The sequence below is a fragment of the Trachypithecus francoisi genome, unplaced genomic scaffold (genome assembly GCF_009764315.1).
Source record: "Trachypithecus francoisi isolate TF-2019V2 unplaced genomic scaffold, Tfra_2.0 Lachesis_group21, whole genome shotgun sequence".
Classification (NCBI taxonomy): Eukaryota; Metazoa; Chordata; class Mammalia; order Primates; family Cercopithecidae; genus Trachypithecus; species Trachypithecus francoisi.
The window spans coordinates 28013087-28038834 of record NW_022681467.1 but is presented as its reverse complement, the minus strand read 5'-3'; the positions used below and the strand labels follow the sequence as shown (position 1 = coordinate 28038834).

Here is a 25748-nt window from a genome sequence, read left to right as displayed (position 1 = left end):
CTTTAGGCCTAGAAACTTCTTAGATTTCTCAGGTATAGCTAGGAGAGGCAGCTACTCAGGATGCTGGGACAGAACCTGCGTGGGCTGAACTGTGGAAAGGAAGAAGTAGTGTGGGCTGGATTTCAGCCACCACTAATCCAGGGGTGGTACTAATGGAGCCCAGTAGTTGGGATCCTGGGGTCTGACTCCCTGGATTTGAACCCCAGCTCTGTCACTCTGTACCTTGTGACTGTGGGCAAATTGCTTCAGCTCTTCTGTGCCTTCGCTTCCTCACCCTGGGGCAACAGATCTCTGGTTGCTGTTGCGAAAGTGAACCGAGGCCATGAGTGCTTGGCACATAGTAGGTGCACTGCGACGCCAGCCACCGGTGTGACTGTTTTGTCTTCCAGGACGGTTAGGAGGCCTCGGAGTCACAGCAGATGTGGATGTGGACGCGGTGGGAGGCGCTGTATCTTGGTTGTTAAATGGGCACGGGGATGGGGGGTTCAAGTCTGCGTGACCCTGGGCAAACGGCCACACCCCGCTGCGCCCTGGGCGGGGAGCAGCAGAAGCGCTGACCGCGGAGGGTCTGTGAGGATTACGGGAGATCAGGCTTGGCACGGCGCCTGGCACATAGCGGGCGCTCCCTGAAGGAGAGCTGGCAAGATCGAATGGTACCGCCCTGCACAAAGGACAGGTGGGCAGCGTCTCGGGGGGCGGGGCAGGGCAGGTGCGCCGGGAGCGGGTTGGCGGGGCCGGAAGGGGGACGCGAGGCCGGCGAGCGCGCGCGCAGCAGGTGCGCGTGGGGTGGGCGGGGTCTCCAGGTGAGCGGGCGCGCGCCTGGAGACTGGGGGAGGCCAGCCGCCCCGGCCCGCCGCCGCCGAGCGTCCCTGTGTCTTTAACGCCCCCGTCCCTGCGTATCCCCCCCGCCCAGTTGGTGCGTCCCCCCCCAGCCGGGCTGCAGCCGCGGAGCCGTCCCCCCTGCACTGACAGCTGGTATCTAATTACTGTGTGAGAATGGAAAGTCAGGCTGTCCCAGCTCCGGGGAGAGGGGATTAACGTCTCCTGCAGAATACACTTCCTCTGGTGGGTTGCCATGGTTACTCTCATTACCTGCCTGCCCGCGAGGAGCCCGCGCGAGCCGCTCCAGCAGGCCCTCCGAACCCGGCCCGGCGCGCGCGCGCCTTCCCGCCCCTCCCCGCCGGGGCGCGCGCGCGCCTTCCCGCCCCTCCCCGCCGTGGCGCTCGCGCCTGCGCCGTGAAGAGAGTGCGGCCGCCTCGCCCCCGCCCCTGCCCCCAGCCCGAGCAGCTGTCAGCGGCGCGCGCGGCCAGCCCGGCCCCAGCGCGCGCTGTCAACAGTCATTAGCGCGGCCCGCTCCCCTCCCCCTCCAGCCCCACCTCTTCCCCCGGCCCTGGGTGGGGCCCGCACCTGGGGCTCTCCGCTCGTTAGCGCTCCTGGGCCGCCTCCTCGGCCGGAGAGGGACCCGCCCGCAGGGCTTGGCTGACTCAGGGCTACCTCCTTTCGCCTAGGACCCCCGCCTCGGTGACTCCCGATTCCCTGTCCTAGGTTGCGGTGCTCTGGGAGGCGGGTCTCCAGAGTAGCTGACAGAGCTCTTTACTGGGTGTCTTCTAGGGCAGGTGCTGTTTGTGCATCATTTGGGTTCCCACACACTTCCTATGAGGTGGTGAAAGGGTTATGCCTATGGTGTCACCTCACACAGGAGTAAACTGAGGCCCAGGCAGGACAGCCCCTTGCCTGGGGTGGGGGCTGGGTTGTCCTTAGGCCTGTGACTTCACCTCTCGAGCACCCCCCTGTGGCCCCCCTCCCTGTCCCCAGCAGGCCAGAGTCCTGCAGCCAGGCTCAGACCCTGTCCTGTCCGGCCAGCCGGGGATGCTGAACAGTGCCCCTCTCTCCAGCCCTCAGAAGTCATTGTCATTCGGATCTGCATTTTCCCAGCCCCTCTCCTTCTAACTGGGGCACTGTGGCCCACTGTGCCCCTTTCTCTTCCCATTCCTTCCTCCACACCCATTCCAGACATCCCAGAGTTAACAAAACCTAAAAGAAAAAGAAAAAAGACTCAGAGCTGCTTGGAGGAGATGGCATCCTCAAATGTAGCGCTGTCGTTCGAGGGGCTGGTCCCAGGCACCTTTCTCTGTGGCCTGGGGTGTGCGTTTTGGTCCCCGGCGTGATTTGAAAGAAGATGGAGGTTCAGCGAAGCAGAAAGGAGGTCTTGGAATATGTGAGGCCTGTTCCAGATGGCAGGTGCGACTCGGTGGTGGTGGTGGCAGCGGCGGCTACGCGCTAACAGTTGGATACTGTGCACAAGGGTGGAGAAGAGGCAGGTGCTATATTGAGTCCTCAGCGCCTTGTTTATGTATTTATTTATTTATTTATGGGGAGAGTGTGATCACATCCCTCTGCCCCATCCAGGTCTACGAAGCTCAATGGAACTTTGGGTCCTAAAATCCTGGGGTAAATTCCTATTTTGGAGGATTTTTTTTTCAGTTTCCAGTCCCCAGTAGGTAGTATTCAGAACTGAGAGAAATTAAAATACTGCCTTTGTCCCAGTGAAGCAATACCCTCTCTTTAATCACCTGATTGCCCTTTACAAATTATGACAGCTTCTCTTGGGGATGCTCAAGAGAGGGATTCTGGGTGTTTGGGTGATGGTCTTCATTCTGGTTTTCTTCTCTTTTTGTTCTCTTAGTTTAGTGTGGTTTCTAATTTCCTCTCCCCCTCCTTCCTTTCCCTCTGGGGCCCCTTTGCAGGAGACTGACTCCTCCCCCTTGGTTCTTTTTTCAGCCCCACCAGGAGCTGAAATGAGACTTTGCAGGAATCCCCCTAGAAGCTTCCAAAACTCCAGTTCTGGCTTTTTTTTTTTTTTTTTTTTTTTTTTGAGATGGGGTCTCACTGTGTCACCCAGACTGGAGTTCAGTGGTATGGTCGTGACTCACTGCAGCCTATACCTCCCCAGGCTCAAGTGATCCTCCCACCTCAGCTTCCTGAGTACCTGGGAAGACAGTCGAATGCCACCACACCCGACTAGGTTTTTTGTATTTTCTGTAGAGTCCTCCTGGTGGCAGAGGGTGGGGGGAGGGAGCCGCCATATCGCCCAGGCTGGTCTTGAACTCTTGAGCTCAAGGGATCCTCCCACCTCTGTCTCCCAAAGTGCTCGGATTACAGGCGTGAGCCATTGCACCCAGCCCTGAATGAATTGATTAAAGCTGGGTTTGGGGGACAGGAGGAATGGCATGATTGCAAAAGTTGGGAAGAGCATGCTAGTAATTAATAGGTAGGGTAACTTTTGTCTCCGATCTCGGCCACTTTGATGGCCTGGATGGGATGGTGCAGCATCCTCACATTTGCCTTTGCAATCAGCCTCCTGAAGTCCTGGGCTCCCACACAAGTGGTAGCCAAAGATTTGCTTCCTTTGCGGTGGGCTCTACTGGCTGACTTTCTCCTCCAATAACAATCTCGTTGATTGTTATACCTTGTCAAGAGCTGGATCTGAAATGCACCAAAAGGCATATCCTAAGGCCTTTCTCTGTGGTTTCTTCTTCTACCGTAGCAGAAACCCAGTTGAGAAATATCTCTGCTATTTAGCCGCATCCTCTCAACCATGGCCTCGACGTTGCTGGAAGGCACATTCTACTAATATAGTGATGGTGGCACACTAAATGGCACCCTGGTGGCCTAAAACTGTGATCCCACCTTGATAAGTACGTAACTTATCCATACCAGCAAGTGACTTCGAAGTTCTAATGGAGATGACAGAACTGCAGTCCATTAGCAACTGGACTTCACCATCAAGGGCAGGGATCCATTTAATTGGCTCATGTGGAGAGACAGGCAAGATTCAGTCCGATTCACAAGCTCCCTGAGGTCGCCCCGGCAGGAGCCTGTCTAATGCCACGGTAAGACATGCCGATCCCCCTCTTAGGTCTGCAGCCTGGGACGTGGCAATCTTCTCGTGTTGAGCATTGAGATCCATCTGAGGAAACCGAGGAAGCCAGAAAGGACCTGCCAAGGGATGCCCTGCTTAAGTATTAATTAACTTTGCCAGGGAGGACTTAAAAATCTGATGTCAGGATGCGGGGCGTTCCTGCTCTTTCTATCCATAATCCACATTAAGTCTCTGGGCAGATGTCTTGAGTTTATACTAATGTTGCCCAATAAGATTCTTTTGTTCTCACCATTAGGAAAATTGGCCTTCATTGGAAATGAAAATATTAATATATTAGGCCAGGAAGCACAGAGCATGTCTATATTTAATGAGCAAATGCCTGTTTTCCTACATTTATCTCCCTGTTTCAATCATGGAGACATTCTAATCAGCAGTTCTCAAAATCTGTCTTGCATCAGAATCTGATGCTCTGGGGTGCCTGTTAAAACCCCCAGAGCATCAGATTTGGTAGGTTTAAGGTGGAACCTGAAAATGTGCATTTCTAACAAGTTCTCTGGTGATGCCAATGCTGCTGGTCTAAGGACTACTGCTGTAATATTTTGAAATATCAGCAGTATTTAAGTAGACATTTGGTGATTTTGTCAATGACTTGCCATCTAGCTTTTTGTTTAGAACCCAAATGGGCTGGTTTTAAGGGAGTTGGTGATGTCCAAGAATGTAGCTCCATAAATGTGTAGTTTTTTTTTTTCTTTTAATTTTTGTTTTAGAGATGGGTCTTGCTGTGTTGCCCAGGCTAGACTCAAACCCCTGGGCTCAAGTGATCTTCCCACCTTAGCATCCTGAGTAGCTGAGACTACAGGCATGTGTCACCATGCCCAGCTTCTCCCTACATTTTTAAAATTATTGCCATGTCTGATTCTGTTGGCCTGGCTCTGGCAGGCTGTTTGGGGGTTGGATGGTTCCAAAGGATGGCGTGTGTTACCATGGCAATATTCTTCTCCATGCAGGAAGGCCCCAGAGGTTGATCCTGCACCAGTGACTGTGTTTTCATGGTTTTTCCCGTGGGGTGCTGCAGGGTTCCATTCCATTACTCCTGCTAAGTGTTTCCAGGAAGCTGGGATAGTCAGGAGACTCCAGGTCCCTTCTTGATCCAGCCTATAGATGAAGTGAACTTCCTTTGTCAATCCACTACCCAGTTTGCTTAGGGCAATGGATTAGATGAAGCTAATTTGGGTACCAGGCAGAAGGGGGATGGCAAGGGCTTCCCAAGGCTACAGGGAAGGTGCTTTCTGCTCCCTTTATTAGCAGCTCTTCACTTGCAGCACTGTCTGGATCCTTAGCCAGGGAAGGCCTGCCTCCCCTGCAGCCTTTAGCATGAAGGTTATTACCTCCATGGATGCGAGGGATAGCAGAGATGTCTGGCACGTGACTACTGTCGGATCCCTTTGTTGCTGTCTTCTCAGGGTTCTCCTTGAAGGCCACGCAGACATCCTGGCATTCTTCCCCTAGGGTGTAGCACACATGGAATCCAGGTGGCCCCAGCTCACCAGAGGACAGTTCAAGGTGTGGCTCTGCAGCCTTTGTGTGGTTTGAGTTCTGGTCGCTCCAGGCCCTCTCCTTTCCTATGTAAATCTTCGCTGTAGAGATAGTTGGATTACAGGACCCAAATTTGAACATCAAGAGAGAAAGTGATCAATTTTTGAAGACGGAACTACTGAAAACTGCTTCCCTGAAGAATTTTGCTGGGATTAATTTTATAGTCACATCAGACCAGGTGCAAAGCTGTTGTTTACCAGAGTTGGCCTAAGAATGCAGGTGGGAAGCTGGGATAGAGACAGGCCATATGGGACAGTATGTTTTGCTTTTTTATCTGGGTTGGTCAATTACACTTTGACTTTTGGAAAGCTTATTCCAAGTTTGTGGGAGCCTTAGCGTATTATTTAGGAATTAAATAAGACTGTGCATCTCTTCTGATGGTGAGTGTTACTGAGGGGGACCCATTTTGTCATGGGTCCCCTCTGGATGCATCAGAAGGACCGGAGATAAGAAGGGATTCCTAAACACAAAATGTCCAGACTTGGGAGGTCCAAGGGAAGAGATGAACATTAACCAAGTCTGTATGTGCTGGATGCCTGACATACGTGCTTGATCCTTGGAACATCCAACTAGCACTTTTTAGGCCCATTTTACAGGTGCAGAAACTGACTTTCAAGAGGTATAGAAATAGGCCGGGCACAGTGGCTCACACCTATAATCCCAGCACTTTGGGAGGCTGAGGTGGACAGATCACCTCCTGAGGTCAGGAGTTGCAGACCCAGCCTGGCCAACATGGCGAAACCCCATCTCTACTAAAAATACAAATATTAGCCAGGCATGCTGGTGGGCACCTTTAATCCCAGCTACTTGGGAGGCCGAGGCAGGGGAATTGCTTGAACTGAGGAGGCAGAGGTTGCAGTGAGCAGAGATTGCACCACTGCACTCCAGCCTGTTTGACAGAGCGAGACTCTGTTTCAAAAAAAAAAAGAAGTATAGAAATAAAGTGACCTACCCAAGGCCCCCAAACTGGTTAGGGGGAAATTTCTATCTCACCTACATAAAATATTGTCTCCTCATCAGATTGCCTTCTTTCTCCATTCTTTCCCACAAAATTTTATCTCCTTCCTTTTCCGGAAATATCTGTGTTCTGGTCTGAAACAATTTTGAACAGGGAGGCCTACTGGCCTTTAAGCAGCTAAGCCTTCAGAGCTATGCCTCTGGATTCAGGTGATCCAAATGTGGCGGACTTCACTGTATACTTAAAAATGGTAAAGATGGTGCATTCTGTATATGTATTTTACCTGAATTTAAAAATTCAGTGGAACTATCCCATGATATTCTTTTTAAAAACTTTTTTTTTAATTAAAGTTTATCACATATGCAGAAATACACAGATTGTAAATGTTAAGATTTTTGGTTTTTTTGAGACGGAGTTTCGCTCTTGTTGCCCAGGCTAGAGTACAATGGCGCGATCTCAGCTCACCGCAGCGTCTGCCTCCTGGGTTCAAGCAATTCTCCTGCCTCAGCCTCCTGAGTAGCTGGGATTACAGGAATGTGCCACCACGCCCAGTTAATTTTGTATTTTTAGTAGAGACGGGGCTTCTCCCTGTTGGTCAGGCTGGTCTCAAACTCCCGACCTCAGGTGATCCAGCTGCCTGGACCTCCCAAAGTGTTGGGATTACAGGTGTGAGCCACTGTGCCCGGCCAAATGTTAAGATTTAATGACTTAATAAGTCGAACACACTTCTATAACTACTGCCCAGATCAACAAATAGAAACCCAGCTATATTCATTCTTAAGGTTCATTTTATTTATTTTCACCAATGTGAACCTCTGGTTAGAAGTGTCTTGTAACTGTACATCCCAAATCCAGATCTTTGCTGAGTAAAATTTTTTTAAAAGTCTAACTGACCTATCGTAATATTTGTCCCGTCTCAACCCTGTCATGGCAGTATTTGAAGGGCCCCGTAATGCTGGGCATTTATGGGTCAATAGTGAGCAAGTTAGTCATTGTTCAGCCCGTACGGATGGCCTGAGATGTCAGAGGGGGTGGGATATCCCCCAAAAGAGGTAAAATGGATTCCCGAGAGAGGTTAAGAAGAGAAAAGTCATGGAACTTTACAGCTTATCTCATAAGTGAAGCTTGGGGAGGTTGAAGGGTTTGCCCACAATCTCACAGCGAGGAAGCCGGACCAGCAAGTGGCTTCTCCTGGACACGCAAAGAGAGATATGCACTATCTGAGACGTCCCATTGAAATGGGTTCTGACCAGGAAGGAAGCCATTGGCAAGAGGGCCCGGTTGGGGCCAGTGAGGTCACCTCCCAGCGTCACCACTTAGGGACACTGCCCACTAGCTGTGGGGCTCGGGACCCCACATCCCAGATGCCCTTTGCCCCCCATCTGCTTTCTGCTCTTGGATGGGCTGTTGGTGAAGAGACACTGCTGTTCGCCCATCGTGGTGTGTCGGGAAAGCTACTGGGTGAAACCAAGACCTATCTTTGCCAGAACCTGTTGTGAGCGAGCGTCCTCTGCCAGTGCGGCCTGTATTCTCCTTGGACTACAAAGTCTGAGATCTGAAGCCATGTCTGCCGCCCACCAGCCACCACACCTCAGGCAGGTCCTGACCCTAACAACCTCCCAGTGTTGCCCCGGTGTTCAGCTCTCTCATACCTGGGGGAAACATGGCGAACTGCAAAGCACTTCTTAATAGCAATATTTATCTAGCAATCCCTATACGCCAGGCTCAGTGCTAAGTGCTGCATGCACATCTCAGTTCTTCCCCGCAGTAGCTCATGGGAAAGGGGCGTCTGTTATCCCCATTTTACAGATAAAGGGACTGAGGCTCGAAGCACGGTAAGTGCTTGGGGTCACAGGGCCACTTCCATGATGGGGCTGTATTCAAACCAGGGTAGAGTGTGTCCAAGTGACCCTGCCCAGCTGCCACTTAGAATCACTCAGTCATCCAGTCATTATTTACTGACTACCTACTATGTGTCAGGAACTGATTTAAGTGCTGGAGAGACAGCTGAGAAGGAGCAGGCGAAGCCCACATCCTCTTGTTGCTGACATCCTTGAGTTGGGGTCCTTTGGGGAAGAATTCTCTTTGAGATGTGTCTTTGGGCACTTTTGGAGAAAAGCCTGCTTCCTCTCCCCCCAGATTCCCTCCATACGGCTTGTTCTTGATCTTCAAAGCCCCCTAACATCCCCCAAAGACTCCCCTTAAGGAGCTGGTGGCTGACAGTCTAGTGTCCCTGGGTCTGCGTACCTCGCTTGCGGGGACTGCCTGCGCGGAGCAGTTCCCCAACAGTCTGTTCCCTTACGGCCCTGGCCTCGCCCCCAGCCTCCTGCCCTGTGGTTTCCCTGCAGCCCCTTTCCTGCTGGAGGGGAGGACAGGCGTCAGCCCTGCAGCTGTTTGCTATTGAAGGACCCGTCTTGCTCCTGGTGCACCTTGTCGGGCCAGCTGACACCACTCATGCTAGCTTGATAAGAGGCTCGGGGCCCATGGCCACCCCGTTCACATGGCCCTGCCACCTCCTCGTGGCCTCATGCCTGTTATTCTGTACATCTCCACACACAAAGAGCCCGGGTGCAGTTGCTGGCGCTCAGCTGCTGGAGTGGGGAGGGCAGGCAGCCGTGAAAAGCTTTTCAGAAAGGCCAGGGCGGAGGCAGGAGTCACCCAGGTGATCGGAGCCGTTCCCCCGGGACCCCAGCCCAGGCCCACAGTGAAAGGTTACTGCTAATTGGCGAGCTCCTGATGGGGCTGCATCTATTTAGCACTCCCCCCTCCCCAGAGACTTCCAGGATGGTCTTGGCACAGCATGTGATTCAAGAGCTCCCCGCCCGAGTCTGGCACAATCTGTCTGAAATTGTGAACATGGAGCCTCTTGGTTTTTTAATTTGTGTTTTCGTTGTCGCCGTTCTCTGCCCATTGTCGCTGGTAGATTTCATGGCTGCAGCCACCCTGACTCTGGCGTCCCCCCTCCAGGGAGCCCCCTCGGCAGGCTCCCTCCCCTCCCCACCCCAAGACCCACTGTCAGAGGCATTGCCCGTCCTGAGTCCTGACCCGTTGCCCCGGCCTCAGGGCCCAGTTCTCACCCCGCCATCATCCCTGACACTAACACAGCTTGTCCACCCTGTCGCAGGGGGCAGATGGCCTGTCGGAGCCGGAGGGCATCTCTCTGAAGCGGGTCGCTGTGGTGGAAGATTTCTTTGACATCATCTACTCGATGCATGTGGAGAGCTCAGCGGAGCCAGGCAAAGCCCCCAAGCACGCTGGGCAGAAGAAAACCTACCGAGCGGTGAGATTTCTGTCTCTTTGCCTCCACTAGCAGCCCCAGGCCTTGGCAGGAGGCCATGGGCTCCACACATGTTGGGCTGGGGGGGCGGGGCAGGGAGCTGAGGCGTGATGAAACGGCCTTTCGGGATCTAGGGGGGCACAGGGCAAGGGCACGGCAGCCAGAGATGGCTCACAGGGCGAAGGTAGGGGATCTGTGGTCTGAGCACAAAGGAAAAGCAGGTTGAAGGGGGTGAGAGGGAGGGAAGGAGAGGGATGAGGGCAGGAGGTGCCCTCCTCTTCCCCGTTTCTGCTTCACTCGCTCCTACCTGACACCGCCCCCACAGCCCCCTGCAGTCTGTTCTGGGGCTGGGGTGCTGGGGGCAGATAATGAACAGAGGAACAAATGCCTCCATGGCATGGCATTTACCGCATGCCAGGCCTGTCCTGAGCTCTTCCTATGTGTGAGCTCATCCTGTGAAGTCAGGACTGGGAGTTTCCCAGGGGAAGTCGAAGGACCTGCTCCCCACCCTCCAGGAGATCACAATTGGATTTGGGGTGGGGAGGCTGACGGCAAAAACAAGATACATGAGAAGCAGAAGTGTCTCCAAGGCTCGCTTTGAGAGAGCAAGAACCCGGGCTCAGGGGCATTTAGCAAAGGCACTGCCAGATGCAGATGAGCCTGGGGGGCTGTGTGGAGAACGTGACACCTGTGCTGGCATTCTATGCTTTGGGGAGGCATAAGGGCAGAGAGGGCAACCTAGGGGGAGGGAGCGTCACAAATGCAGGAGAGGTGGAAATAGATGGGACTGGCCAAACCAGAGGCCCCTCCTCACCCTGCAGAGGGGCCTGCCTGTGTTCTGATCCATCCCCTGGTGACCCACATGTGAGCCTATCCACGGCTCATGCACAGCTCCGAACCATTTGTCCAGTGCCCAGGGAGGCCAGTAAAGCCAAGCCCTTCATGCTCATTCAAGCCTTGTGGCAGTCCTGTGACCGAGGCTCTGAGGACCCATTTCACAGTTAAGGAAACTGAGACCTGGAGAATTGGGTCACCTGTCCAAGGTCAGATAGCAGCTGAGTTGCAATCAGCCGGTGTCCTCCATGCTGACTTTCTCTGGAGCTTCTAGAAATGTGCCCTTCTGTGTCTGGGCTTCCCCACCCAAGGCAGATGTGAAACTCCCCACCCCAAGTTCTTTGTAGAAATAGCTTTGGACTACATGGAGGTGGCTGTATAAGTCTGTAATTTCCCCTTATGATCTTTTTTTGTTTGTTTTTGTTTTTGTTTTAATGCAGCCATCCAGTTAGTCCTTGTCCTCAGAAAATGGCTTTTGCCCTAAATGGATTTTAAGGATTGACCCATGTGCCAAGGGCCTCACAGAGGTGAGGTGTCTGCCCAGGGAAGCAGGAGGTGGTGATGGTCTCCCCGCCCCTCCTGCTTCTCGGTCTGTGTGCTCTGGGAAGTGGCTTGTGGGAAGGGAGTTCTGAGGGTATTTCCACCAGAGGGCCATAGAAGAAAGAAGAGGCACTCAGGCTGGGGCCTAATGGGCCCCTTGGCACTGACAAGACCACATTTTCTCAGCATTAAGTTTACCATTGTGGGTGGGGCACGGTGGTTCACACCTATAATCCCAGCAGTTTGGGAGGTTGAGATGGGAGGATTGCTTGAGGCTGGAAGTTCAAGACCAACCTGGGCAACATAGCAAGACCCCTTCTCCTAAAACAAAACAAAACAAAAAAAACTGGGGCTAGGCGCGGCGGCTCATGCCTGTAATCCCAGCACTTTGGGAGGCTGAGATAGGCAGATAACTTGAAGCCAGGAGTGTGAGACCAGCCTGGCCAACATAGCAAAACCCTACCTCTACTAAAAATACAAAAATTAGCTGGGCGTGGTGGCGCATGCCTATAATCGCAGCTACTCAAGGAGGCTGAGGCATGAGAATCATTTGAACCCAGCAAACAGAGGTTGCAGTGAGCTGAGATCATGCCACTGCACTCCAGCTAGGGTGACAGTGTGCGACTCTATTTCCAAAAATAACAATAAAAAATACATTAAAAAATCCAGGCCTAGTGGTGTGTACCTGTAGTCCTAGCTACTTGGGAAGCTGAGGCAGGAGGATTGCTTGAGGCTGCAGTGAGCTGTGATTGCACCACTGCACTCCAGCCTGGGTGACAGAGCAAGACCCTGTCTCGAGAAAAAAAAAAGAAATTAAATTAAATTTAAAAAATTCACCGTTGTGCTGAGCAGTCAGCATGTGCTCTACACCAGCACTTCCTATACATGAATGAAGGTTGCATGCATGAAGCAGGTGCTGTTGTTACCTCCATTTTAAGATGAGAAAACTGAGGCTCAGAGAAACACATAACCTACCTGAGGTCGGTCAGCTGACATTCAGAGCCAGGCCACTCACCCCGGAGCCTGTGCCCTGACCACCACACATCCTGCCTCTCTGCAACCCTCCTGTGGTCAGCTAGTAAGCCGCACGACTTGCTGTTGTCCAGGCGGATGGGCTGGAGCCAGCTGGATCATGTGATTTTCCTGGCTCCTTCGGTGCCCAGCATCAAGCCTCACCCACAGGCACTCTTTGGGCGGTTTAGAAAGGAAGGGGTCTGCAGCCTCCATGCTGTGGGGAGGGCAGGGCTGGGTTGGTTCTGCCAGCACTTGCATCCCTGGGCCAAGCGGACATCCAGCCCTTTGCTCTGCACTTCCTGGCTTCTCGTCCATATGCCTGCCGCGTGCCCCACTTCCCGCTGCCCAGCCTGGAGCTGGCACATGACTGGCACTGAGCCAGCTGGGCTGCGCACAGAGCTGGAATTTCAGCAGCAGGGCCAAGGCTGAGCTGAGCAGGCCAGGGCCCTCCTGCAGTGGGTGTGAGGCCGAGGGGGCTGGCACACCTCCCTCCTCCCCTGCGTGCCTTCTTTCCTTTTCCCCTTCTCCTCCCCATCTGTCACCCTTCTCATGCCACCCTTTTCCTTTTTTGGGGGCAGGAGGTGGTGCCTGGATGCCTTTGTGCCCCTCTTCATCTGCTCCCATTTTCCTCGACCCAAACCTAGCTCTTCAGCCCCATTTTGCAAACTCAAGGCCCCCACCCATCCATGCCTGTGGAAAGAGCCCCCGAGGAAACCCCTGCTGATGGCTGTAGAGGGGCACAGCCTGGCATCCTGGGGTACACATCAAGCCGCTGGCCAAGGACTTTTTGGATCTATCTCTGTGTTTTGCCAAAGCTGAATCCTAGGACTGCCTGACATTCTCTAGGGCACAGGGCCCCTCTGGATTTTTCTAGGCCTGGCATACTATAGAAGTCAGGACTGGCAGGGCGGCGGCAGATTTGTTCAGTGCACTAAAGGAGGCACGTTATTTGGTGGGGAAAAGAGCTTTTTTGCATCTACTGCTGTCCAGCCATGGATCAGATAGAGCGGCCAATGAGCTTTCTGAAACTGGCGGGGCCGGGCGCGGTGGCTCAAGCCTGTAATCCCAGCACTTTGGGAGGCCGAGACGGGCGGATCATGAGGTCAGGAGATCGAGACCCTCCTGGCTAATACAGTGAAACCCCGTCTCTACTAAAAATACAAAAACTAGCCGGGCGAGGTGGCGGGCGCCTGTAGTCCCAGCTACTCGGGAGGCTGAGGCAGGAGAATGGCGTAAACCCGGGAGGCGGAGCTTGCAGTGAGCTGAGATCCGGCCACTGCACTCCAGCCTGGGCGACAGAGCGAGACTCCGCCTCAAAAAAAAAAAAAAAAAAAAAAAAAAAAGAAACTGGCGGTATTCAAGCTGGAATAGATGTCCATGTGCAATGGATAATACAGGGATTCCCATTTCGAGCAGGAAGTCCCTGTCTCACTTAGCTTCTCGTGTGACCTGAGGTCCAGAGGATCTCGGAGATCTCGCCAGCACCAGGGTTTGAGGAAGGTTCCAGCTGGTTCTAGAGTTTCCTAGACTCACACAGAGGGCTAGTCCTTTTTCCAAGGGGTCTTCCTGCTTTTTTGATTTCTGCACCCATCTGGGTCAGAACAAGCCCTTTTGCTTCCTTTCTCCCTCCCAGGGTGCTGGTGGGTCAGATCGGGTTCCACAGTCCGGATCTAACTGCCCAGGCCACTTTGGAGTTGGGGCCAGATGTGGTCAGCAGCTGCTCCGGGCCCACCACGTGCTAATCCACCCGCAGGGCAGAAGGAGGATCTTGTAAAGTGGTGCAAATCCCCCCAATTGGTCTCATCTGTCTTTGTCGGCCTCTGAGTTGGGGAGTGAAATGGGGCCTTGCAAGTCAGCGACTCTGCAAATAGCTCCTGCTCTCTCTGCCAGTGAAGTCCCTGTTTTTTGCCACCAGGAAAAATGTAAAAGGCAAATTCACATACGGGACTCAATGTCTAGGCAGGAGGCCTGGGGAGCAAGGCAGCAGGCAGCCCAGGGCAGCAGAGGGCAGCTGGGCAGGGACAAGGGTCCTGGAACTTCCCCTCCTTAGACACAGCAGCTCTGTCTTTATCTGTTTCATGTTTTGGGCTTCAGTGTATGAGTCTATTTCTAGAACAGGGTCTGCAGCTCTAAAACCATCTGAAAACCACCATCCTATTAACTAGAGCATCTGCTAGGATTGTCCTTCTGGTTTAGACTCATTCTGTGGACCTGTGGCCTTGGGCATCCATGCATTCAATCAGAAATGGAGGTCCCATTTCTGATCCCAGGCAAGCCAGGAAGATGAATGAGAAGATGCCTGCTGAAGGTTGCAGGGGGAGGGTTTGCTATCCTCTATATGGGTCCCTACTGCAGTGCAGAGCTGGGCTGGACTCTGCTTTATGGACCCCCCAGGGAGCTCTAAGCCAGGCTTGCAGACAATCCTTGCCTTTCGGGGCAGGTCTTCCCTCCCTGGCCCTCAGGCAGTTCCACGGACTTCTCACCTGTCAGCCTTCTATCCTCCCCTTCCACCCGTCTGTGGGACCCAAGGCCAGAAGGTGTGTGCTCAGCAGTCCTCCTCCCTGTGGCATGCCAGCCAGCCTTTGCACACTGCTGGGGTCCCTGCCAAGGCCAGGATGAATGTGACCACCACTCTACCCCTGGAGAGGGAGCCATTCCTGTGCCCTCAGCAGGCCAGACAGCAACAAGGGCCCTGCCCATCCTATGTGCAGCCCTCAACAGAGCAGCCAGGCCAGGAGGACCCCCTGAGCCCTTTAAAAAATATTTCTCTGCCCATTGGCAGGTGAGCAGGCAAGCTCCGGGTAACTCAGTAGGGCTGCCCTCATGGTAGGGACCTGGCCCTCTTCTCCTAGCTGACTGTGCAACCCTTCTCCCGGGCCCTCTACTGAGCTCTCCTGAGGCCTGACCTAGGGTGCCACGTCTCAGGGTAGCCGAGGGACATCTGTCAGCCCAAGTCAGCCACAGCCCTCTGCTCGGCCTAGCACATGCCCTTCCCTCCTGCATGCTTGCTCCTGCAGCTGGCACCCTTCAGCCAGGCATCTCCCTCCAGACCCAGCAGACCTGAGAGGAACATGCCCCCAGACTTCCAGGCAGCCCTGGGCTGGGGATGAAGCTCTCTGTGTGCATGGCAGAAAAGCCCCATCCCTCGGCTTTGACACCTAACAAGGACCAGCTGCATCCCTGATGGTGCTCTCCCATCCGCTGCTCCAGTCAGAGACACTGGGGTTTGCCCTTGTCCCTGACCTCCAGAGGAAAGCAATCAGACAGGGAATTTGGAAGGGAGATAACTCATCAAGGAGCCTGCCTGCTCCGCAGAGCATCAAATCAGCTGAGAAATAACAATTGTGTCACCAAAATTAACTTCGCCTTTGCAGCTGGCAAGAGTGGCCCCTGGACTCTGCCAGTGGGCTGAGCTGGAAGCCGTGCCTGAGCTGGTCCTCCAACGGCCCAGCCACAGCCTGGGGCACCCCAGACCTTCTGCATCCCCCACAACTCCACTCCCCAGCCCTGCCCTAGCGCATCTCTACCTTCCAGCCATCGCAGGGATGGAGAAGGACATTCGTGCATTTCCAAAGGAGCAAACCCCTGCAGTTGCTGGGGGAAGGCGGGGCTCAGCGCAGCCCAGAGCAGCCCCTCACCCTTGGCCAACTTTCCCAGCCGGGCTGTGGGCTGCGGCGAGGACAGCGGAACGCTTGGGTGATGCTGCCCCTTAGTGGAGAGAAGCGGGAGGACCCAGGCTTCAGGAAGCACATGGAAAACCAGGGAACCTGGGACTGAAGGGACTCTTTGGCCCCACCAGACAGCTAAATCAGGGTCAGTGGCTTTTCCAAAACCCAGAGCAAGAGGAAAGGGCTGGACAGCTGGGCCCACAGCCACTTCTTCCCCACTCCCCCACCCAGCCCTTTTTTCATGTTCTCTCCCTTCTGTGTGTCTCTCCCCCAGCCCCCTGCATGCTTGTCCTCCTCCTTAACTAAGGAAGGCCCTCTGGAGACAACTGTAGAGTGGTGTCACCTGGAGCATGGGGTTTAGTCTGGCACTGCCTTGAAAGTGCCACGTGACCTTGGGGAGTTGGCTCACTTCTCTGAGCCATAGTTGCCTGGAACATGGGGGTCCCACAGAGCCTATCTAGTTAGAAAAGTCTGATGCCTGGTACTAGCCCTTCACAGCTCTCCCTAAGAAGGTTCTTGACCTGTGAGTGATCACAGGAGATGGTTTGCAGGACCTTTGGTTCTGTATATGGGTCCAGGGCAGTGAATTTATCTGTGGGTCTCAGTCTATCCATCTCTAAGAGGGGAACTGCTCACCCTATGCTAGAGCAATGTTTAGAAGCCCATTTTTTTCATAGCAGCAATAAAATGTTCTGAGGAATGTTACTTATTAGGATATAGGTTAAAGACTGGATAATGTTTAAAGGCTTTGCTTTTTCGATTTTTAACTTCCTTTATTGAGATTCTTAAAACAAATGGTTTTCCACAAAAGTACTGTCTCATTTCCACAGCTGAGAATCCAGGACACCTGCCCCTTGCTCCTCAAATCCCTGACTTTCCCTGCAAGAGCCAAAGCACTTGCCACCAAAGCTCAGACCTTGGTGACCTCATGGCCAAGTCGCCTCCCCACGGATCCATATAACAAGCGAAGCTCTTGTCTCCTCCAGATCGCAGAGACCTATGCCTTCCTCCCGAGAGAGGCTGTGACCCGGTTCCTGATGAGCTGTACAGAGTGTCAGAAGAGGATGCACTTTAACTCCAATGGCCTGGAACCCAAAGGTAGCGGGGCTGGCGTGCTGGAGGGCTAGGGCGGGGGCCGGCTGAGAGTAGACTGTCCCTGAAGATGCCAGCTTTTGCTGGCACAGAAAAGTGTCCAGCAGCTGTTGTTGCTAGCCCCAGAGGCCAGTATGGGCCCATGGTGCTGCCCAAAGAGCCTCGTTTTGTTTTGTTTAACTTTTTTTAAATCTCAAATTTCACTTAAAAACCAACCATACAAAACAAAAAAGCAAACAACATGTTTCCCCTGCCTTGCAAGGCCCAGGACAGCCCCTCTCCTCATAGCCAGATTCCAGCTGGGAATGGCCAGCCTACCCCGTTCTCAAAGTTCCATCCATGCCTCCCACTGCTTCTCCGTGCATGAGCCGTGGTCTGGCCTGTACACTCCCTGAGACATGTGCATGCGTCCTCCCACCCACATACCTGCTAATGATACATCTTCCCTGGTGCTTGTTTCCACCCTGTGCACACCCATGTGGCCTTTGATCAGTAAACCCATGGGGGACTGATGAGAATTTTTTTTTTTTTTTTTTTTTGAGACGGAGTCTCGCTCTGTCACCCGGGCTGGAGAGCAGTGGCGCGATCTCGGCTCACTGCAAGCTCCGCCTCCCAGGTTCACACCATTCTCCTGCCTCAGCCTCCCAGGTAGCTGGGACTACAGGCGCCCGCCACCACACCTGGCTAATTTTTTTTTGTATTTTTAGTAGAAACAGGGTTTCACTGTGTTAGCCAGGATAGTCTCAATCTCCTGACCTCATGATCCGCCTGCCTCGGCCTCCCAAAGCGCTGGGATTACAGGTGTGAGCCACGGCATCCGGCCAACTGGTGAGAATTTAAAATGTCCAGGGCAGGCTGGGCACAGTGGCTCATGCTTGTAATCTCAGCAGTTTGGGAGGCTGAGGTGGAGTGATCGCTTGAGCCCGGGAGGTGGAAGCTGCAGTGAGCCATGATCATGCCACTGCACTCCAGCCTAGATGACAGAGCAAGACCCCATCTCAAAAAATAAATACAATAAAATGCCCAGAGCACTCGTGACCACCACAGTTGGTCCCTTGGACCGACATCCATGCCCTCCAGCTCTGTCCTGCCCAGTGAGACCAGCAAGGACCTCGCTTCAGCACCCCCACACCCCCTCAAACTGAACATCCCAGAGGCTTCCAGTAAATCTGGGGGCCCATCTGTTTGCAAGTGGCTTAGGCACTATGAGACGGCCCAGCACATTTGGCTGGTACAATTATAACGCTGCCCTGAGAAATGGTGCCCAGGTGGGCGATTTATCAGGGTTTCCAGGACTGCCTGGTGCATCGTGCCAGCTCCTGGGCATTGGGCCTTTGGAAGTTGCTGAAGTCAGTGGGTGTTTTGCCCGAGGATGGAGACAGACTGGAATGAAGGGTGCGCCGTTTATCCGGGTGGCTCTCAAGTAGCATCCATTGAATCTGGGGAAGGAAAAATCCACAGCAAAGTCTGAATAGACAACAAAGAATCAGGAGCATGGGCGTCAAGCGGGGCTTTCTGCTCGTGTTCGTTGTCCCTGACACGTGTGAATGGCTTCTGACAGCAGCTGACTCACCAAATCCAGAGGCTCCCATGCCTTTGGGAGCCATCAGGCCACGGCTGTTTCATCAGGCACATGGGCCAACTGCAAAGCACGAGGGGCAGAATGGATGTAGTTAATCCCTCATAAATGCTGGTTCCCGTGTTAAGAACAGGGCTTCAGGGCCACATGACCATTCAGCTGCTGTGTCCTGGGCAAGAGACTTCATCTTTCTGAGCCTCAGTTGTGAAATGGGGTTAATCAGAAGGCTAGCAAGATGTGAGTTAGTCCCTGTACCTGGCATTGGTACAGGAAGACAGAGCTGCGGCTATTGCGGCTCCTGTGATAACACTGGACACTCCTGCGATGCATGCCTGAGCCAGTGATCCTGAATGCTGCTACCCACGTGGCCTGCCCCTGGCCAAGCAGCGGCTGCAACCCCTGGGCCAAGACAGCATTTGGTACCTGCAGATGGGCTGGAGGGCTTTCCCTGCTGCACTTTCCACCCTGCTGGGGTCTAGGCCACAGGGGCCAGGGGTGTGTGTCCTAGTGGTGGCTGCCTGGTTCCTGCCCACCCATCCGCCTGTCCCCTCCCGTTCCTGTCCTCATTGTTTCCATAGCAACTGGCGGAGTCAGACACAGAATTGCTTGCCTCGAGGAACAGAGGTGAAGCCAAGAGGGGCTCCGTTTGTGGGCTGCTCTGGGGTGTCTGAGGCGCCATCCGCTCCCCTCCCCTGCCACGCATCCCACTGCAGTGTGGAGGGCGTTCCTCAGCTCCCCCTGCACTCCTCACTGACGGCTGCTGGGTCTCCCCATGCTGCAGGCTGCACTCCTCATCTGCGGGCTTCAGGGCAATGCAGAGCACAGCAGTGGCCTGCTTCCTCTCCTCGCTGGCTGCCACTACCACGCCCCACCCCCAGGGAGGAGAAAGAGGCCAGGGAGGGAGGGAGCACACAGGCCAGGAGCCATCTAGAATATAAACCAGCCCTGTGGGCTCGCTGCTAAGGCCCATCTTTCCTGGGGCTTGCTTCAGGCCGACAGAAGATGAGCACCATGCCCATTCTCCCCCATCCTCCCCCATCCTCAGGCACAATGCCACCTCTCTGTCCCAGGTAGCGGAGCTTCCCTTTGCAGGGCGAGGAGAAGACGCTGAAGGAGTAGGAGCCCGGGGAAGTGGCGCATGGAAGGGCATGGCCTTGGAGTCAGGCAGGTCTGGTGGGCAGCCCTGTTCCCCACTGCGTGTCCCTTGGCAGGACAGGGAACCTCTCTGAGCGGCTCCTGATCATGACAGTTACGAGTATCCTATGAGGTGTTAGTCCTGGCTTACAGGTGAGGAAACTGAGGCACAGAGAGGCGTTGAGGTGAAATCATTCATCCAGGCTCTCCCAGGAGATAGAAGTGCAGGCAGGAAACTGCATTTTCTCATCAGCAAAGTGGAAGAAATGCCATCCTTTCAGGGTGGTGAGGGTGAGCCTGTTGTGGCGGGCACCTGAGATGCAGCGGGTGCCTGGGGAGTATCACCCTGCCTCCTGCCTCCAGCCCATGTCGTGGCCTGTGGTGCCCAGACACAAGGCTGCCAACGTCCAGGTGGCCCTACAGAGACACAAGGTCTGCTTCTACCCAGGTGGGGTCAGATGTGGCCCCCAGTCCTGCCAGGCAAGCACGCTGGGTCCACACCTTGAACAGGGTTAGAAGGGAAGGACTTGGTTTCTGGAAGCTGCCAGTGGAGAGTTTAGAGTCTGAAAGGCTTCACTGTCTGCTAAGTGGCCAGAGGCACTCGCCTCCTGGACCGTCCCCAGGTTCCCCTCCTCCTGCCCCCACTGAAAGCCTGCAGGTCCTATCTCTGCCCGCCATGCTGGCCTCTGGATGCAACTATATCCTGCTGTCTCCCAGGAACCCCTGCATTACCAGCCCTCCTTTCTCCCTCTCCAGCTGCTGGGAAAGCAGAGCCTGCACCAGCCCCAGCGACAGGCCCAGTGTTCCTGCCCCAGGAAGGTGGGAGGGAGTGGGACAGGGGACAGGATGGAGACTCTTTGAGGGCCACTGGGAGAATGCCTGGCTTCCTGGCCTCATGTTAAAAAGAAACAAAGGAAGTAGAGTGGCCTCCTTTGCTCAGCGGTCTCTCCCCAGCAGAGTGGGGGGGCCTGGACAGCCCCGTGCCCTCCCCCAGTGCCAGGAGCATAAACAAAGGAGGTGGCAGAGGATCAGGAAGTCTGAGGACGGGAAATTCCAGGGCCTCCTGACTCCACACTACTCTTCCACCAGTCCCTGAGGAGTTGAGGACAGAGCATGCAAACTGGGTGTGACTTCAGACCAGCCCAGCTCTTGGGGAAAGGGACCTTTGGAGGCATCTCTCTGTTTTCTTTGATGTGACAAAATGTTGTTGCATGGTTGCAAACTGGGAGTAGCCAATGGGCAGCAATGCTGACTCTTCCTCAGCAGGCAGGTTGTCCACTTGGGTCTCCGCCCCTTCGCAACCAGGCCCAGACTCCTCTGCATGGTTTCCAAGGCCTCCATGCCCGGCTCCTCCTTGCTGGCCTGGCCTCTCCCGGCTCTCATACTCACTTGCTGTGGGACTGTGGGAAGGTTGCATAACTCCTCTGTGTCCTGTTGCCTCATCTGTAAAGTCAGGGTATTACTACGAGCACCTACCTCACAAGGTTCCTGGGAGCCTCTAACCAGAGGGTGTGTATGAAGCCCTAAGCAGGTGCTCAGGAGCTGTCAGCTGAGCAATAGATCATGAGTCCCATTCAGATCCTCTCCACGAAGCTTCCTTGAGCTACTCCGGGGCCCTCTCAGCTCTTCCTCCAGTGACCCTAATGGCCTCACATCCGTCCCACTCTGCTCATCCTTCACCCTTGTTTCCTGAGCCCGGGGACCGCCCTGCACACAGTTTCCTCACGTTCCCCACCCCGAATGCATGCACATCAGCCCTCCATGAAGACTTGCCCATTCATTGATTTACTTCCCCAGGAAGGAGATTTTTTTGCCGACTTTTGAACTGGCCTCAGGCCTGGGATCTCTGTTTCCAAATTTGAACCCCCTGAGGCTGGCTGGTCTCACAGCCTGTCTGTGCCAGGCCCCCATCTTGCACACGTCCTTCGATGCCCACCCCTGCCTGGAAGATCTTTCATACCTGTCTGTGGACCCAGAGTTCTTCGTGCTGTAGGTGAAAGCTTGTGAGAATCACCACCTGGTGTTCCTGCGAGGAAACGAGGGTCACTCCTGCGGTTGAAGTTTGCCTTGGTTGATGAGTGCCATTGGCGCCCAGCTGCACAGGCCAGCGAACAACTTGGCTTGGCCCAAGCACCCGCATCATTGATTATTCTCGAGATTGCATAAAACTAGGTCTATTGCCTGGGCTGGTTTCCATTTTTCTTGGCAAAGAGATTTTGAAACATCTCTCTGGGCACTTCCTGTGCTTCTCTTGCCAGCAACCTGCTGGATGATTTAGGCTCTGTGACCCTTGCTAGCTCCTAGTTCACTCTTCTCCATGGCAACAGAGTCCAGCAGTGCCGCACTGTCAGGTCATTTGTGGAGGCTCGACTGTGGCACCCCGTGGTGATCATGGGGCGGAGAGGGGGCAGCCTGTCTCAGCAGAGCCCAAGGAACCCACTTCTTCCTTGTTCACTTTTCCACCTGAGCTCGTCCCCCATCCTGGCATTTTTCTCCCTGGTGAGCATCTGACTCTGTGGTTCCCACTGGCCCCAGCTCCATCTCTCTTTTCTGCTAAGCCCATTCTCTCAGTGTGCACCCACTTACTGAGTCCAGAACACCTGGGGCTCCTCACTGCTGAAAAGCTTGCCTGCCTTTCTCCTCACCGTGGTGTGGTTGAGCTCTGACCTCCCACCCGTGGCTCCATGGCCCATTTCCTCACCTAGAATGTCCCCTCCCCGCCGAGGTCCTACCTCCCTCACAGAACTCTCATTCTGGAACTGCGAAATCAGGCATTTCACCTTACATTGCTCTAAGGTGTTCTCCAATGGGTTTAGGGGTCTGCTTGGGATGTTCCAGCTTCCCCAAGACCAGGGCATCCTGCCTTCCTCTTCTGAGCTCTCTTGGCTCACCTGCAGGCACCGGAAGTGGTTTCTCATCTCTGGAGATGCTGGGGCAGGTACAAGCCAAGGAAGACCTCTTGTCCTGCCTCCCAAGGGTGCTGTCCTGGCCACTGTTTTGTTTTTCCTAAGCTACCCTGTCACTAGCTTTATTAAAGATACTTTCTCATGAGCAGTCATGACACTGCAGTCAGGACAGGGGCGACCATCGATGAAAGAACACAGCTGCCTGCCTCCATGCCTCCCAAACCTAGAGAATCCCTGCAACACCCAACGAAGGGCCGACCAGGGCCGTGAGAGTGATGGGCACCCTTCACATTCACCGTGATGCTTAACAGCTTCTCACCAGACAGCTTCCTCTTAGAGGAAACAGAAATGGCAGAATTCTCAGTCTGAACATCCACCTTTGAAAACAGGACCCACGGCTCTTCTGAGTGATACCGTCTCAATGTCATCACTAGACTGTCTGCCTGACATATCGCATCCGACATGGTCAATGTATGGGGCTAGGGCTCAAAACCCCACTGAGGTTAAGAAAGTCAAATCTAGGTTGATGGTGGGGTGGAAACCCATTTGAGTTTGCCACCGAGTCGACCGGTGCAGAGGATCCCTGCCACCCAACCAAGCGGAAGTCTCTCTTAAAAAAGGAAGGAGGAGGGGGTGGTCCCTGTCATGCCAGTTTCTTAGCTATTCCATTAGTGACATTTACTTTTTCTTTTTCTTTTTTTTTTTCTTGGGACGGAGTCTCGCTCTGTTGCCAGGATGGAGTGCAATGGCGCAATCTTGGCTCACTGCAACCTCGAACTCCCGAGTTCAAGCAATTCTCCTGCCTCAGCCTCCCAAGTAGCTGGGATTACAGGCATGCGCCACCATGCCCAGCTAATTTTTGTAGTTTTAGTAGAGCGTGGTTTTTGTTTTGTTTTGTTTTGAGATGGAGTCTTGCTCTGTCGCCTAGACTGGAGTAAGGTGGGACGATCTCGGCTCACTGCAATCCCCTGCCTCCTAGGTTCAAGCGCTTCCGCTGACTCAGCCTCCTGAGTAGCTGGGATTACAGGCATGCGCCGCCACACCCGGCTAATTTTATTTGTAGTTTTAGTAGAGATGGGGTTTCTCCATGTTGGTCAGGCTGGTCTCAAACTCCCGACCTCAGGTGATCTGCCCGCCTCGCCCTCCCAAAGTGCTGGGATTACAGGCATGAGCCACCGCGCCCGGCCATAGAGCGGGGTTTCACCATGTTGGTCAGGCTGGTCTCAAACTCCTGACCTCAGGTGATCCGCCTGCCTCAGCCTCCCTAAGTGCTGGGATTACAGGTGTGAGCCACCACACCCAGCCCACGTCTACTTCTTCCTCAACAAAGAATGAAGCATTCTGTGTGTGACAGGGTAGCTTTAACGAGCAAAACTAAGTTCTGCATTTCTGTAAAACTTGATTCAAAATGTTATTCAATCTGTAAAGTCACCGGAAGTACACAGTGTCAAAGCGGACCCCCATCCTCTAGGCCCCAGCTGCTCTGGGTCCCCACCTTTTCTGCAGGGCTGTTCCTATCCTTGCCAAGCGGGAACTTCCCTTGTCCTCTTTGGGTAGCTTCACCCCTTGTTTGCAGACTTTTTTTCTTTTTAAATTATGGTAAAATACTTACAGCATAAAAACTTGCCATATATATATATATATATATTTTTTTTTTTTTTTTTTTGAGACAGGGTCTCTCTCACCCAGGCTGGAGTGCAGTGGTACCTCAACATCCTGTGCTCAGGTGATCCTCCCACCTCAGCCTGCCAAGTAGCTAGGACTTCAGGCATGCACCACCACACCCAGCTAACATTTTTTTACCTTTTAGTAGAGACGAGGGACTCACTATGTTGCCCAGGCTGGGCTTGAACTCCTGGGGCCAAACAGTCCTCCTGCCTCTGCCTTCCAAAGTGCTGGGATTACATGCGTGAGCCACTGTGCCCGGCTTAATTGTTCCATTTTAAAGATATTATATTCACGCTGTTGAGCAATCATCACCACTACCTATTTCCAAAACCTTTTCATCACCCCAAACAGAAACTCTGTACCCATTAAGCAATAACGTCCCATTCCCTCAGCCTGCAGCCCCCAGTAACCTCGAGTTACTTTCTGTCTCTTCGAATTTGCCTATTCTAGATATTTCGTGTAAGTGGAATCATACAGTAGTTGTCGTTTTATGTCTGGCTTCTTGCCCTTGGTATTGCATTTTCAAGGTTGCAGGGACCCTTTTGGGCTATGGCTCTGGAGGGGCAGGTAGCATAAGTCACCCCTGGATATCCTGTGGACCTCCCGGACCTCCGCCCTGTCACCCTGCAGCCTGTCTCCTGGGCCTCCTTGTGATGGTAGAGGGCACTTGGTCTAGAAGTTGCTCCCACTTTTCCTCACGCCACGGAAATCCCAACCCATCAGTGGGACTAGGCACCAGGGGCACCTTTTGATTAAAGGCCTGGGGCAAAATGAATCTGGCCTGAAGTCCTTGGAAGAAGGAGGAGGAGGCCAGATAACAAATAATTGAAACAATTGCTACAGCAGCTTGGCCAGAGATTTTAATGGTTATCAAATTATGTCCCTACCTTTTAATTTCTTGTAATCTGTTCCAAAAAGGCAAGAAATAAGATCAGAAATACGGAGCAATATTTATGCACAAGGATGTCCCCTGCAGTGCTGTTTATAATAGCCCCAATGGGAAACAACTTAAGAAGCCAATCATTACATAGTGACTTAAGCAGATGATGGTAAACTATTACATGGCCGTAAAAATTCTACTTACAAAGCAAAATAAGGTTCTTGATGTTGGGGAAAATACCTATGACAAAATGTTAAGAAAAAAAAAACTTTTTAAAAGTAGACTGGAATTCTCTGTATGTGTTATGAAATCATGTGTAAAAAAGAAAAATCACAGGGAAAAAATAAACAGAAGCATATGCCAAGCTGCGTGGTGCAATTACGGTTTTTTAATTTTTTCTTTACATCTCTCTGCACTTTGCAAATTCTCTGCAAAAAGAACATGCATCACTTTGATCTTCAGGACAACAAAGGAATAAATGGGAGGAGACTGTTCCTCTGCATATGACGAAGGAGGAACCAGAATTTGGGGGCGACTGAAGGCCTGACTCAGACCTGGGAGCCATATGGCACCTGAGGATGTTTTTGGGGGATGCTGTGGGGTGGCAGGATTGGGTGGGGTGAGAGTGGCCTGTGTTCACCTGGAAGAGAACTGACTTAGACAATGGTTGGAAACACAGATGCCTTCAAGGGTCTGGCAAGTATCATAATTGATACTTG

At 53.4% G+C, this 25748-nt stretch overlaps 1 protein-coding gene across 3 annotated transcripts in view; it reads left to right on the top strand.

Annotated features, from left to right (window-relative positions):
- The window catches only part of NOL4L (nucleolar protein 4 like), a 146538-nt gene that overhangs the window by 47506 nt on the left and 73284 nt on the right, over nt 1-25748 (top strand). For 2 of the 3 annotated variants that reach the window (XM_033186086.1, XM_033186087.1), the window contains exons 2-3: nt 9562-9717; nt 16757-16868. In XM_033186086.1, the coding sequence (XP_033041977.1) occupies nt 9562-9717; nt 16757-16868 (268 nt within the window). Of the gene's footprint in view, nt 1-1525; nt 1617-9561; nt 9718-16756; nt 16869-25748 lie in introns of those variants that run through there. The other variant, XM_033186088.1, reaches the window with a different exon arrangement.